Source organism: Etheostoma spectabile, chromosome 5 (assembly GCF_008692095.1).
Source record: "Etheostoma spectabile isolate EspeVRDwgs_2016 chromosome 5, UIUC_Espe_1.0, whole genome shotgun sequence".
NCBI classification, from domain to species: domain Eukaryota; kingdom Metazoa; phylum Chordata; class Actinopteri; order Perciformes; family Percidae; genus Etheostoma; species Etheostoma spectabile.
In genome coordinates, this window is record NC_045737.1 from 14,375,662 (window position 1) to 14,392,150 (window position 16,489).

Sequence of the window (16,489 nt, forward strand, 5' to 3'; positions counted from 1 at the left end):
ACGAGCATATTGACAACACAAAATAACACAACAGTTTTATCTTGTGTTGAAATCATGGCTAACATAGGCTATTTCTAATCGTTTTTTAAATTTTTATTTTATTTCTGGAAATCAACTTGCGACTCCCCCTCTCTGGCTCGCAGCCCCCCTGTGGGTCCCTACCCCCACTTTGAGAATCACTGCACTACTGTACAGTAGGGGGGGGGGGGAATCAATACAGCATACTATCATAATATTTTCATTGGCAATACTTTATCGATTCACAGACGCAGTATCAATCTATTATTATATATGTGTTGGTCACTTTGTCTGCTTGAAAATCTCAAATTGCAGCAAACAAATTGAAGTGAGATGAACAAACTGTACTGTATCTTTTTAGATAAAACAGATGGTGACAAAGTTTCCTTTAGGGGACATCATTTAAAATTGGACAAAAAAAAATTGAAGTTGGAAAAAAGGTAATAAATCACAATTTATTTAAATACGTTTAAAACTGCAATAATATTGTATCGTGATGATATTGTATTGTTATGCCTCTAGTGACTCCCATTCCTACTGTGCAGCAGTTACATGATGTGGTGGAAACTTGTGGTTATGGTTGTGCTGACAGACCAAAAAAAAAAAAAAAAAAAAAAATAGACTATAATAAGTTGTTCTTGTAATGAGGATGAAAATAGAAGCAGTTTATTCAGTTTGGCATTCAAAGCCCCAGTGGGAATTCCAAACATCTAACCTGGACCTAATGTCACCATGCAAACATTTCACTACAGTGGCCTGCAAGAACAGGGCAAGTTCATAGTAAACCCAAATCAACAAAATGCTAGCACAGTATGCAACTACAAGTTTAAATATAATAAATATGAATACAATCATATCTATTTTAATAATATACATGGTACATTTATTACAGCTTTGAAAAGGGTGTTACTTTTAAAAAAAACATGTCTCACAAAGACACAGCTATGGAAAATTATTCTGGTAATTAACTTGCACATACAGTACGCAAATTATTGATTTATTTTTTTTGCATATAATGACAATGAAGCACATACTTAATGAGAACATGCTTTATCATTTGTAGGAATTTATCTAATAAGCAAAACTGGAATCTTACCATCAGAAAGAACAGAAAAACTGTAAAAAGTAGACACAATGGCCATCTTTAGACCACGCGACTCCTTAAGTTAAGGGACAGTAACCATGGGAGCACCAGTCTAATTCAAGAGTATCATGAATTTATTCCAGAGATTGATTACCTGTCTCCTGTTAGAGGCAGCAGGACTTTGGCTTGGGCTGAAAAGACGATGAATGAGACTCTCATTCTGGGGCTAAAGAGAAAAACAGAAATCAAACAGAAATGCTACTTTTTCTCAAAATGTCTCATTCTTAAAATGGAATAGCACTAAGCTAAGACAATATACTTTACGTTTGTCAAATTCATACAGGTTTTCTCCTTCCTTTCTCCATAAAATCATCACTTCCCTCCTTCATTCTCTCTATCAACCACCCATGCAACATGACATGTAAAACACGCAGAATGGCTATTGAGGAGTAAATGTTACTGACAGTTTTATATAAAGCTCTTTCAAGGGTTCAGTTCAGGAGAATAAAAGGCATGTATAATTACAGGAAGTGATTAATCAGTTCACCGACAAGAAACATGTTGTGATGATGAGTCACACATAAACACACACACATCCTGTTGCACAAATATATACTGTACCTGTGACTGTTTAAGAGTGTGAACTCACACTGTGTCTCTGACCATTGGCATCAGAGTCTTTTCTGTACAACCAGTACTGTTGACATTTAGTATCGTTAAGTATAAAAACAAGCCAAACTTCTCAAAATGAATGCCTTTAAATTTTTTCTTAGGGGAAAACAGTTGTACAACAGCTTTGCCAATTTAAGAAAGGGACGGAAAATGAGCAAAATTTGATCCATACTCACTTTTGTTTGTCTACCTAATACTGTCATCCTGCTACTCCATATTGTAATTCTACTCTGTCATTTCAGTCTACTCACTCACTCACTCCTCTACAGATCAAGCTGAAGAAGGCTTTTTTTTTTAAAGTTCCTGAAAAGAACAGTCTTATATCATCAACTTACCTCACACTGATCATAAAATTACTTTCTTACACTTATTTATAAATGTGTGAGGCGAATTTGCATCAGAAGTGGCGTACAGACATAACTTAGGATGTGAGTACGCACAAATATATTCAAATTTATAAAACCATGCGCACGCACGTCCTACGACAGATTCCCGTGTTCACAATTGACTCTAAACGTCACAACCATCATTTACCTTTAAATAGTCGGTGAAACGCTCCAAATTAATATTTATCCATACCGACATCAGGCGCACCGAGGAAAAAAAAGCAAAGGACTTCTACTCAATGTGAAGTTGTAGTTCTTGTTAGAGAGGTGGAAAAAATGAAAATATGTTTGGTGGGCACAGTGTGGTGATTACTAATGCCAAAAATCTGTAGAGTGACAACATGTTGCAGACGCAGTTAATGCCACAGACCATGGCCCAAATTAAAAAAAAAGGTCAGATATTAAAGTTGATGCAAAATAAATGCAGCTACAGAGAGTGTTTCTGCCACGGGACGCCGGAGCTGACCCCTCTTGAAGTGGGACAGGTGTCGGCATGACAACGGCACAGCATGGTTTCTCCGACAGCTCGAGGCAGTCGGAACCGGCTCTGAGGCCACTCGTCCTTGTTTGCCAGCAAGTCTTCTTGCTGTTGGTCTCCATTTGCCACATCTCCCAACAGTGCAAAGCCAGCCATTGTGCATCATTATCCATGGCGTGACTTTTTCTCCCCATCAATTTGATTGAATCTGAAAAGCTAAAGGTGTCGGAATTAATCTTATTATACATTATAAATAGTTCTGTGCAAAGAGCATGTAATTAGTAAAACATTTATGTTGTACCTTTCACAATGGTTAAAACATGCTTTAGGAGCTAGAATAAAAACATTTATAACAAAAATAAAACTATCTACACTACCGTTCAAAAGTTTGGGGTCACCCAACAATTTTGTGTTTTCCTGAAAAGTACACTTATTCACCACCATACGTTGTGAAATGAATAGAAAATAGAGTCAAGACATTGACAAGGTTAGAAATAAGGATTTGTATTGAAATAAGATTTTTTTTACATCAAACTTTGCTTTCGTCAAAGATCCTCCATTGCAGCAATTACAGCATGCAGACCTGGCATTCAGCTGTTTATTTGTTGAGGTAATCTGGAGAAATTGCACCCACGTTCAGAAGAGCTCCCACAAGTTGGATTGGTTGGATGGGCACTTTTGCGTACCATACGGTCAAGCTGCTCCACAACAGCTCAAGGGGTCAGATCTGGTGACTGCGCTGGCACATCCATTACCGAAGAATACCAGCTGCCTGCTTCTGCTCTAAATAGTTCTTGCACAATTTGGAGGTGTGTTTAGGGTCATGTCCGTTTAGGATGAAATTGGCTCAATCAAGCGCTGTCCACTGGGTATGGCATGGCGTTGCAAAATGGAGTGAAGCCTTCCTTATTAGAATCCCTTTACCCTGTACAAATCTCCCACCTTACCAGACCACAAGCAACCCCAGACCATCATTTACTCCACCCTGCTTAACAGATGGCGTCAGGCATTTTCCAGCCTCTTTCATTTGTTCTGCGTCTCAAAATTCTTCTTTGTGATCCAAACACCTAAACTTGGATCATCCGTCACAACACTTTTTTCCAGTCTTCCTCTGTCAATTCTGGTTCTTTTGCCCATCTTAATCTTTTTCTTTATTGGCCAGTTAGATATGGCTTTTCTTTGCCACTCTGCCTGAAGCCCAGAATCCGCAGCCTCCCTTCAGTGAGATGTTGACAGGTGTTTTGCGATACTTTAATGAAGATGCAGTTGGGGACCTGTGAGGCGTCTGTTTCTCAAACTAGAGACAATGTACTTATCTTCTTGCTCAGTTGTGCAAAGCGGCCTCCCACTACTTTTTCTACTCTGGTTGAGCCTGTTTTGCTGTCCCTGAAGGGAGTAGTACACACCGTTGTAGGAAATCTTCAATTTCTTAGCAATGTCTCGCTTGGAATAGCCTTCATTTTAAGGACAAGAATAGACTGTCGAGTTTCAGATGAAAGTTCTTCTTTTCTGGCCATTTGAGCGTTTAATTGACCCCACAAATGTGATGCTCCAGAAAATCAATCTGCTCAAAGGAAGGTCAGTTTTGTAGCTTCTGTAACGACCTAAACTGTTTTCGATGTGTGAACATGATTGCACAAGGGTTTCTAATCACATTAGCCTTCTGAGCCAATGAGCAAACACATTGTACCATTAGAACACTGGAGTGATAGTGCTGGAAATGGGCCTTATAAACCTATGTAGATATTGCACCAAAAACCAGACATTTGCAGCTGGAATAGTCATTTACCACATAGCAATGTATAGAGTGTATTTCTTCAAAGTTAAGACTGTTTAAAGTTATTTCATTGAAAGTACAGTACTTTTCTTCAAAAATAAGGACATTTCAATGTGACCCCAAACTTTTGAACGGTAGTGTATGTCTTGTGCGTTAAGTTGTGATGTTGTATTGTATATTATGTTGCTGTCTGCATTGTTTTTTTTCGAGAAAGCGTGTGGTGGCGTTGTTCCATAGCTGCCGCCCGGAGGCTTGCTCCAACCTAAGTCAAATTCCTCGTAGGTCTGTCATACCAGGCGAATAAAGCTGATTCCGATTCTGATCTGAAGCCATACAAATAAACAGTGTATAGCAGCATCAGTGTAAACCTTATTTGTCCAGTTGATACATTTTTTATGAGAATGAAGTCCATAAATTACAATATAATTACAGAACATTTGAGGTTTTTTTCGCAAATATTTCTTCATTTGAATTTACGATAGTATCTCTCTCTCTCTCTATATATATATAGTCTGTACGGAGCCCTAAAGGTGACATGGAGGGGGGGGAAAAAACAAGAAGAAAAAAACAAAAAAAATAACATGTACTGGGATATCTTGCAAAACAAAGTCAAGATCTCGCAAAAGTGTTTGTCCCCAATACATGATTTTTTGTTAATTTTTGTGGGGGGTTTTCTTCCCTCCATGTCACCTCCAAGGCTCCGTAGTTTTTCACCGCGATCAAACAGGTGTTTGTGTAGGATATTAACTGTAAGAATGGCTTTGTGAATTCTCCATATCATTAATGAGAGGCAATATTTCGATTTGTTTAACACAATGGTCTCAGTTTCACGTGTTTTATCCATCTGCAACTCATTTCACCCTTCCTGAGCCCCCGCTTGGGTCAGAGTGTCCATGGAGGGCCACACTTTTTCCATCTATTTTGCTTTTTATAAATCCCAATTCTTGCGTAGAGAGCGGTGTACGTCTCCGTTTGTGCGTACGCCACGTTTATAAATGAGGCCCCTGGTGCTGATAATGGCATTATGTAATGGGTCCAGTATTGGACCAATGTGATCAATACATATAGTTTTTCTCTGAAATGCAATGTAACAATAATATAATAAACATCTGCACAAGTCTAAAAAGAATGTTAGATGCATAGTTAGAGATTAAGATTCATTTTACACATAACTGCAGGAGAATAATACAAATCGTTTATACACAGCTTACAGATTACATTTTTTTAAAGTAGTAAGTAGTAGTAAAGTAGCACTGCTATCACAATTGGTATATGAAGAGAAAAGTAGGATCTCTACTTAAATCTTGAATGTAACCAGTAACCAAGTAACCAGTAACTCATCATAACTAACATCAGAGAAAGTACAGGACTTAAAGCGTAAATGTACTCAGTTACTTCCTGTCTCGGTTACAAACGCACAGCACACAGATGCCATCCCACAAAACAAGTTAAACTTCAGAGAGTTAAGCATTTCCTTTAGAGATCCGAAGCCTTTGGAGCATAAGGAGAGGTGCTGATATTTCTCACCCACATGACACATGGCCCAGTTGCAATCCTCCCCCACAAACATAGCACAATTTTTAAGCCACACGGCCAGATTTGGCTGGTGGCAGTAGCAGCCGTATACATCCACATCCTGTCTGCTTTTCGGTGTCATATGTGGACTAAAAACTAACCACGCTCAAGTCACAGATGATAAAATGTGGGTGGTAACTTAACATCAAACTTAAGGTTCTCAGTGGAGTATATGGTTGTATATGTTACTGCTGGAGCAGTATGGAGAGACTACGGATAGAGAAGCAGTGATGCCAAGGACAAATCAGAGGGTGGTGGTGGGATTTCTTTTTCTTTCGAGGGGGGGGGGGGTTGATGAAGTAGTCCAGTTTGTTCCACATGGCGGAACAGAAGAGCTCTTGGTGAGCGAGCATTGTTTAGCAGATTGTCCTCGTCGCCTTCCAGTGTTCTTTTGCTTTACTGTACATTGTCTGCCTGTCAGCCGTTCTGTGGTGGAAGCAGGGGATAAGTGTGGAGCCGGACCCCCCCGGTGCAAATGGCCATTCTCACAGCCCAGAAGACTGCTCCTCTCTGCCACCCACTCCCACCTGGTGCCTTTGCTATTTTCTTCAACCAACCACTTCATTCTGGCTGGGTCGCCACCGTCTGTACTGTGCTGGCAGGCGCGGTTTGACTCAAACGTTATGCAAGCCGAACGTTTCAAGCCGGTTTCTTTGGTTTCGTCTTTTTTAATGAATTATGTGCAAAAAGGGTGTCATAGAGTTTGCAATTTGCGAGTTTGTAAAACAGGTGGGAGCTGCAAGTAACGTCATAGGCTCTTTAACTATAGCCATTTATCCGATAAAGCAACCACGGTAATATCAAACAGATGTATAATAAAAACAGGTTTGTTAAAGATTGTTCAATTTTACCAACCAATCGGCTCATTTGACTTACTTTCATGCTCATCATTTATCATGTAATTTTGAAGAGATGGTTTTTATCTTTTCTGGAAGAAAATTATTCTAACATTTTTTTGTTTTTATTGCTTTGTTATATGAATGTTGAATCATGGCTTGCCCTTGCTCCATGTTGAATCTGCAGATCTTGAAAGTGTCTTGAGATAACTCTTGTTATGAATTGATACTATAAATAAATTGAATTGAATCTTAAGGATAATTTCACTTCATTACAAAACCCTGTTTTAGTTTCCAAAGAAAATGTCAACGGCGACTTTGCACTCACCTCACAAATCTGTCGGTGAGGTTCTTCACAAACGAGTAAATCTCGACCCAGTCATTAGCGACACTTCCAGACCTGAAACAAGAAAATAACAGTCAGTTTGCAGCTTGTGAGTGGCAGCAGATTGTGTGCTGAGGAGTAAAATACTGTACAGTATTTGTGCTTTGTACCACAGCCACAGTTGGACAGTAACACCAGCCACATGCTGGTTAATTGTGCTGATAAGTCTGTGTTCTATAGCAGACACTTCAGCTGTTAGAACACACAAATGTTCACAGGAGCTTTGCCTTTCTACTAATCGACTTGGTTGGTACAGTTAGAATGTATTTCCGAAAATAAAAAGGTAGGCAAATCATCCAAAGTGATACTAAAGTAACTATGTCTAGTCCAACATTAGCAATGGTTCCCAAGTCCGCCACTCAAAGCCGATTACAAAAGACAAAACAGAAAACGTGCATCACAAAAAGCACAAGTACAATGCAAACAGCTATACATGGATAGACTACAATTATATATTCACCTCATCTTACCATACAAAGCACTTTTCTACTTGCGTCTCATTCACACACATTCATACAACGATAGTGGTGGAGTTCCCATGCAAGGCTGGCCTTCCCAGTACCTTGTGGTTCAGTGTCTTGCTCAAGGACATTGTGATCGAACCACCAACCTTGTAATTAAAGGACAACCCGGTATATTTAGCATGATAACAGCAGGGGGGGGAAGTCTAGTAGAATGGTGGTTTAATTTAAAAGTGCTGGGATTGTTGGATTTATTTTATTTAGAGTAAAAATATCTAATTGTATTATTTTATATCCTTCCTGGTTTCATTCCTGCTTTTCTTTCTCTATTCATTCTTTTATCTCTTTTTTTCTTCCTTCCATGTGCTCTTCCATCAATCCTTCCTTTCTCCAGCTTGTATAAAAGAATGAAAACTGGTAACAGGTTTTCCTTTGAGGTTTTGCTACCTTTCCTAGAGCAAAGGCATGGAGTACTTCCTCCACCACTGTCTTTTGTCTCATTAAAACTCATTAAGACGTAGTAATGAAAACGATGCATACATGTCTCACTGCGACCAAGGACAAATGTTAGGTGGGTGTCAACATGTAGCCCTTGGCACTTCTCACCCCTCGAGAAGTCAGTTTGACCACATTGAACATTGTGTGTAAAATGTGCCCTTGATATAACGACAATGAGGTAATTAAGGCAATAATTACAATTCAATATATGTGCAGAGAACATAAAACAGAAGGGTTTGAACATTAGGAGGCTCATCTTTCATGCCACCTCTTTCTCCTCCCTGCTGCCCAAAGACAAGGTTACAGAGTGGAGGGCAGAGACGACTGTGAGAGAAAAGGAGAGTTCCACTGCACTCTGGCCACATTGTGTCAGAGGGTGGGTAGGTAGGTAGGTAGGGTAGGTAGGTAGGTAGATATTTATTGATCCCAAGAAAAATGGGAAATTACGGTGTTACAGCAGCAAAATCTGTCACACAGCACAGAATATAAAGATAAATGAAATACTAGGAAAAATATACATACATACATACATACAATATAGGGTAGTGTTGATAAGGCAGTTAAAGGGGTGAACATTTAATTATTGTTGCTCCGGAACACATCTGTATCATGTTGAAGGTGCTCAGCAGAGGCTTTTTTTTATTTTTTTATCTGCATTTCCATAACTTTCCATCCCAATCTGTTGTGCAATGGTGGCTATCGCTGCTAATGCTAAATATCAAGATATTTACCTGTTTATTGCAAATATGCCAGGACCCAGAAAGGGGCAATAAATCACTGTAAGTTATGTACAGTAGAGTGATAGGAGATTCAATATGGTCTGAGATTTGGTTCTCGTCATTTCAAGCTATAGGACTGTTTTTAACATCAACTTTTCCAGGACTTTAAGGTTGCGTTACCACATAAGCACTAATGGCTAAATATACATCTATTATCTAGAATTCATAGACCCATAGTTATATTACACACTAATTCCTTTAAAACAGCATATGCATATGTATGCAGAATATGTAGGCAAGACAAGATTTTGACATCGTAAGCGTTCTGGTTTCCGTTCGTAGTCCGAGTAGTATTGACCAATCACATTTGAGCGGGCTTTGGTTGCTTGCAGGTAAACATTCTGTGTGGAGAACAAAAGAGGTGGAACGCATTGATGGAAATACAATCCGGGAAGCAATCGGCTATCGTCCGACAACAATTGTGTTTTTATTTATTTATCTGCATTCATACATGGATATAGAAATTTGTCAAAATGTCAACATTTGCTGTGGAAGAGGAAGTCTTGGCATGGATACCAGATATCTGGATATTTGCTAGCTACATCAAAACCCCGAAAATATTGTTCTTTGCCCCCAGAGGCTAAAATGTTGTCAGACCACTAGCCGACGGGTTCTGAGATTGCATTACACATAACTCTTGTTTAACGTCTATATCGGCTAGCAGCTCACCTATTGCTAGACTCCACGTTAACATTTAATCTGCAGCAGTTTCTCAATTGAATTTCCAGATGATGTATATTGTTATCATAAAAATAAATTATATATTACAAGATAGAAGATTTTTATTGTGACCAGATGATCATTAGTGAGTTCTTCGGACCAGTAGGATAAATCCTGGGGCAACAGCGCTTACCAGCACACCAGACTGGGACTGTACAGGTCAGCCTCCAGGTGTGAATGAACTGTGCGAGCTTGATCAGGGCTTTCTCTCTATGAAACTTCCCTGAATAAATAAGGCTTAGTGCCACCTCACACAACATTTCCTTGGGGAAAAAAAAGAGTTACCTTGGTGTTTTGAGAACCAAACAGTAAAGCTTTCATGAACTGACCAAAGAGAGACATCATAACGTGGTGTTAGAATACAAAAAAAAACGTTTGTTTGTACAAAAATGCAACACATTACTGCCGCAACAAATCTTGAAGCCCAAACTGCTGACATTAGGATCTTAGTCTTATCAGTAGAGATACTTTATCTGCCGCGATAAAGTAAACTTCCTTTAAAGACATGCTACAATTTGACACACTGACAAACTGATGACCGAGCAATAACTGCAGATTAGGCTTTTTACATTTCACAAATATAAACGTGCATATGCAAATCAATTATTTAAACAACTTACAATATATGCAATGGATACATAAACTTGGGTGAAACTTGTGTGCCAATAATCTCAGTCACATCCTGCAATTTAGCAATTGAGATGAGGGTGGGGTTGGTTTGAAAATGGGTCAGGGAGCCGTGTTTCAACTCAAGGCCCTGAGTAATGGCATGTTTCCAAGCCGGGGGAGGACAGGATTAAAAACAGTTGCTGTCAAGGCTGTAAACTCTCTATGATATATTGGAAACCTTTTTGCATGACGCTACTGCAAAGCGCTGTTGAACTGACTGCATCTGGCTGTGTAGTATTTGTATGTTTAAAGCCTGAGGCAGCAGTTTGAGGGAATCAAAGACACAGGAAGTGGTACAACGGCAAAGTCTGCTTATACTCATGATTTGATTCTTTCTTCCTTACTTCTCAGTGGTGTTTAAGGTCTTATTATGTTAAGGTAAAATCCCTGCTAGTTGATCATATAGGACAGAGAGGATTAGAGATACCGGGGTGCCACATTGTAGACTTGTAAAGTTTTTAAATCTACAAACTTTCAAGAGTTTTACATGACTGAGAGAACCTTGTTTTCACTGATAAGACAGATCATGGCTATTTCAATTTAATTGAATTTTATTTATGGTATCAAATCAAAACAGTTCTCGAAACACTTTACTGATAGAGTAGGTCTAGACCACCCACTATAATTTATAAAGTCCCAACAATTCTAGTAATTCCTCCAAGAGCAAGCATGGTGCGACAGTTACCTCCATAACTGCTGAAATGATGTAACCTTCACAAAACATGGTTGGAGATGGATATACAGTGTATATAATAATTTAAAGTAGTAAGCATTTTCTGTTATTGTGAGGGAGTAAGAGGTGACAAACATCCATTCTTTTGTTTTCACGGTCACCACCAGACATTGGCAGCCTGTCTCGTGTAAGGGAAACAATATCTGGAAAAACCTTATGATACCATGTGACCAACTATGCTCCTAGAGACAGCATGGTTTACTTAGCCACATAACGCTACTTGGTTAGTGTTAAGGAGAGGTCATGGTTAGACTCGTGCGGTTTTAAGAGGTTTGTCAGAGTACTCTCTTCCTACCACGTAACCACTGAGCAAGACTCCAGCCAATCAGGGATAGGCAGCAGTTACCTATCAGATCTGAGTGGTCACAAACCAAGCTGAGTCTGGCTAAGCTCCAACCGGAAGGTTGCATTCATCGATTTCCAACTTTGAGGGACTGTACAGGTGTTTTCATGTTGTAGCCTACACACTACGTATATTTGACATAACTGCAAACTTTTCAAATGTGTGCCGTACGTACTGTTACCAAACTTGTGAATGTGTTTTATTTCCAACTTTCCAGGCAGGCATGGTTTTAAATCTGTTTTCCTGAAATCTTCAGAGACTTAAAAAACTTTAACTGAATGTGTTAATGCATCCCCAATGAACATCATGAGGATTATGGTGATGATGAAGATGAGCACAGATACTGAGGTGGATAAATGCAATCTTAAGCCCATTAAAACATATGCTGGAGAAAATGTTCCACTGAAATCTGTGACAGAAGAGAAGAAATGGGTTGACCAGACATTGACAGGCAAGGTGTTTGGGCTCCATAGACAGACTGATGCAATATAGCCACTGGATCCTATTATCACAGGTACACCACAGACATTACACCCAAATGCAACTGTTGAACATGTTATTCCAAAAACCATGGGCATTAATCCACAGCCCTCTGGGAAAGCTTTCCACAATAGGATGGAACCTGGCTGCAGAGATTTGCTACTATTCAGACATAAGTGCGTGATCAGGTCTGGCTCACAGACTGCATGCCAGTTCATCCCAAAGAGTTCGGAAGGGGTTGAGAGGTCAGGGCTCTGTGCAGGCCAGTCAAGTTCTTCCACACCAAACTGGGAAAAAACATGTCTTTAAGGAGCTGTCTTTGAGCAAGTGGACGTTGTCATGTTGAAACAGGAAAGGGCCTTCCACCAAACCATTGCATGAAAACCTTCTGCATCGTCATTGTCTTGGCATACTGTAGCACACAGACCTCCCTTGAGTTCTGGTGTAGAGTACACCCCCTGTCCACATGGTTGTCATATGTGGAAAGAACTGTCCACATACTTTTGGCCAAATCTGTTACCTAATCTATGATTTTACCATTTCCGGTAAAAACATTAAAAACAGTACGTGACCATGCATGTGAGCTGTCTCTTCTCCCTCCACATGCAAATTCAGCCATTTGTAAGAAAAACAACGAGCCTACCGTTACATTTCAAAAGATATTATTTTGCAGGGTGCAGCAGTCACATTGTTTCCAGTTGTTTTCAATGAGACAGGACAGAAACAAAAGCTGACAAACTTTTTTTTTTCTCTACTTACTTGTCTAAAACGAAGTAGAGGTCGTAAGCTCCGTGACAGGATGCTTCTTCTGCCCAGCAAGACGACGCAAACAAACCCAGGAGAAGCACAGCGACCGCCGCCGAAGTCCACCGACTCTTTCCATGAAAAAGTTCACCCTCCGCGGTGAAATAACGTGACAGCTTTTCCAACATTGTTGCCATCACAGTTCAGTGAGGTCTTGAGTTAAAAAAACAAAAACCAAATAGCCTTTAGAGAGTTTCACAGGGCGCAGACAAGATTTAAGTTTATATAGAGCGCATACCCGCAGCGCGAGGAGCTAACGTTTCATGTAAAAGTTCCTCCAAACAAACCAAGTTAACTGATTGAGCTGCGAAATAAAGGAAATCACCCCCCTGTCGTCAACGGCTGTGTCGTTTCTTCATCTTCCTGACTCAACGTTCACTCACTCACATCCTAAATAAAACCAGACTGGCTCCTGAGCTCATATTGACCCCATTTTTTAGAAGATAAACCTTAATAACAGCTAACAACAAACTTAAGAGTACACACGCTCTGTGGAAAAGTTAGTTTGCCTTCATGTGCTCTTCCAAAGCTCGTATTTCTGAGTACTAGAGGAGGGACTTTAAAAAAAAAAAACAATGGTTGGACATGATTAAAAACTGTTGTAGTTGAGTCATAACTGTTAATGTTTTGTTTTATATATCCACTGACGCATGACACAACGCCACTTCATTTAGCGGTTTTTGGCATTGGGTTTTAGGCCTAATAAGCAGAATTACTCCATTACACACATTTATAGCCTATACTGAAAGTTTTATAAAATGTAGACCACTTAAGTATCAACATTAAAAGGAAAAAAATCAAGGTTCAGCTTGTCATGATAGACTACAATACAGTGGTTAAACAATGAAGTGCAGTTAAACTACTCATTATAAAGAACGACCCCCGTTTTGTTCAGAGGGTCGAATCACTGATACAAACGGCATTTTTTTTCTTCTTTGGGATAAGACTGATTACTGTTTTTCATATAATTCAATGTAAAAGTAGCAAATTATTTGTTTTAAGTTCCAATCCAATCTTTCCGACAGCCTTTTAAGGTCTCATCCGTTTCCAGTCCAATGCGCCTGCCCGAGGTGGAACCAGCTGTTGGACTTCGGCAGAGCTAGAGTTCCAAGTGCACACACCCAATAACATCTGTATCATCTTTTGTACAATGCTACTTAATAACGTTACATTAACAATATTCACAGAGGTCAGAGCTCAGTTTAGATACTTCAAGAGCAAGGCACTATCACTGCTGCATGGGTTGGGGTTGATTCCCAATGGGCTCGTGCATGAATGTTTAAACCTTTTTGCTGTAGCTACTCCGTCAATGTACATTATTAATTTTTAAAAACTCTGTACAAATTGCTCTGATAATGTTCGATATGTGTAAAATTATTTTTTTATTTTGCTAAATTATACACAGCTTTTGCTCCAATGTTATAAACTGTATACATCTTACATGTGTGGACAAAATAATTACGGTATATTTCTTGAAATTCTGACCAAAAGGACTAAATAACTGGTAGCTTGTTTTGCACTCAAAGCCATTTAGTTTGTTAATTCCTGGCCTACAAACTCCACCCATTGTTGTACTTATGGCGTTCACATAAAGAGGGGACCTTTGATACTAAAAGAGCAATTCCATTTTGTTATTTTCAAGCTGTTATGATTGATAACATGTTGGAAGAACCACAAAATCTGTGCAGGCATCTTGTTTTTTTCTTAGTTTCACAATTCCCCCAAATGTTCTTTTGTAATCGACGTTGAGAGCCTTTCATCGAAGCACATGTTTCTGCTTGGCATGCGCTATCTGTGATAGTTTCACTTAAGACAGTATGAATGAACATGTGGCAAACATAGCAAGCTTCCCAAACTCTTTTCCCGATGCAGAGAAAATACTCACGCTAAAGGAAACAGAGACAACTATTTTGGCAACATGAGACCAGGAAAAGGCGGCAGATGTGTGAAACCCAAAATGTTTCAGAAGAGACGTTACATCAGGCAGCCTGATCTCATGAAGAATACGTTGCATCAGGACAAATTCTGAAATTAAGTATTAAAGTATTCTTTACAAATTGTTTCCGGAGGATGAGATTTGTTTTCATAAGCCTCTCTGGGTTTCTTTTCTCAACCAGTTTGCTTCTTTATTCCTTCTTTTTCCATTTTTATAACTCAAACGACCTTCATGTATAACCAAGAATCACTGGCTACTTTAATAACACACAACAGAAACCGACTCTAGAGCGCAATATAATGGTTGAAAAAATGATTAACAATTGGAAGTTGCATGTGTCTCTATCCTCAGCATGGATGGCACATTGTGTGGTTTAAATCCCCAACCCTGGCAGACTCAGTGCATTTCTCTACTCATTGAGCTGCACAGGGAGCTGAACCTCTAAACAATACACCATGGAGCTGTATGCATGAAACCGAAGCTTTCCTCTTCTTATTGATGCCATGCTCCACCCACTGAGCTACACACCATTACCCAAATGTTTTATGAACATGTGGCCAATTGTCAACCATTAGTCTTCAAGGGAATACCAAGACGGATGACGCAAATCCCAGTCCTCTCACGTCTACATTTTGTAACTCCTGTCTGTCTGACTACCTTCCCCTCAGGTTACAATAAATGCTAATGATACAGTTCTTCAGGTATTCCAGGTCGAGGTCATACAGGAAGTTCCCAGTTTGGTTTTAACTGATTGCATGCCTCTTGTTTGAACACAGTGTGTGTGTGTGTATTGTAGCTGGTGGTGGATGTGACTTTAAGCTTAGGCATTAAGTAAAAACACAGGCAATCACAGTGAAAAAAGCACAGCTGTTGTTGAGCCCTACCTGGTTTACCTGTATCTGCCGCAACAAATGTTCTCTGCATAGATAGCGTTAAAGGGCTTGACACATCTACTGCAAATTCCTATAATTCAGGTATATTTCTTGGCTGGATTTACAAGGTATGTCATTGTTATGGTTGGCACCAGTATTGAAATCCAGTTAGCAGCAAAACAAAGGTTTTGAGTCCGTATTCATTTGGAGATACTGCCTTTGAATTCTGAGGTTTTCTGAATTCTGATTCTGTCTTGGCTGAGCTATGAACTATAAATAGTTGAATAGTAGTTTAGGAACCAGTTTCAAAGTCATTGTGATTGGTTTGGGAAATTCTTGAACGATACCTTGCCCTACTGATATGACCCTAAAGATGACAGTGTGTTTTTTTTTTTTAGGCTAGTGCTTTGACCGTTGTACTCACACAAAATATACACATCATAAAATATACATATCATATCATGACAGACAGTGATAACAGTCTTTGATATGGTCAAGATTCCTTTGTCATCACAGTTAATTTAATCGCTCAAAATTATTGAATTTAAGTTGACTATTTTCTCAAACTGATAAAATGTTTTTATCCCTTTAACCCTTGTGTTGTCTTCACTTCCGGGACCCTCTTGTGTCCCTCAGGTCAAATTGACCCGGGACTTATTTGAGGTTTTAAAAACAATTCTGAAATAAAATTTTATTTCATAATCTATTAACAAATATTGTCTTTATCTCAATTTCCAACAATTGAGATGACATATGTTTAGGGAATGCAATCAGTCTCTACTAGCACACAATTAAAAATGGAAGTGGGGTTTGTTTTTTGTCATAAGGTTATAATTCATGTTACAAATCCACTATGGAAAAAACATAAGTGGTCGCATCCAGAATAATTTTCAGAATTGAGTCAGGAATACATGTTTATTACAGAAATAAGCTGAGGTTGTTGATTTTCAAGTAGAAAAAAATGTAACTTGTTCCATTTTTCT

The 16,489-nt window shown here is 39.1% G+C and overlaps 1 protein-coding gene across 2 annotated transcripts in view; it reads right to left on the bottom strand.

The window, feature by feature from the left end:
- antxr2a (ANTXR cell adhesion molecule 2a) overlaps nucleotides 1–13,200 on the bottom strand; it is an 88,695-nt gene extending 75,495 nt beyond the window's left edge. Inside the window, exons 1-3 of one of the 2 annotated variants that reach the window (XM_032516117.1) lie at nucleotides 12,654–13,199; nucleotides 7,155–7,226; nucleotides 1,257–1,328 (exon numbers count right to left, since the gene is read on the bottom strand). In XM_032516117.1, coding sequence (XP_032372008.1) covers nucleotides 1,257–1,328; nucleotides 7,155–7,226; nucleotides 12,654–12,835 — 326 coding nt within the window. In that variant the 5' untranslated portion in view covers nucleotides 12,836–13,199. Of the gene's footprint in view, nucleotides 1–1,256; nucleotides 1,329–7,154; nucleotides 7,227–12,653 lie in introns of both variants that reach the window. The other variant, XM_032516116.1, reaches the window with a different exon arrangement.
- Between the last annotated feature and the right edge of the window lie 3,289 nt (nucleotides 13,201–16,489).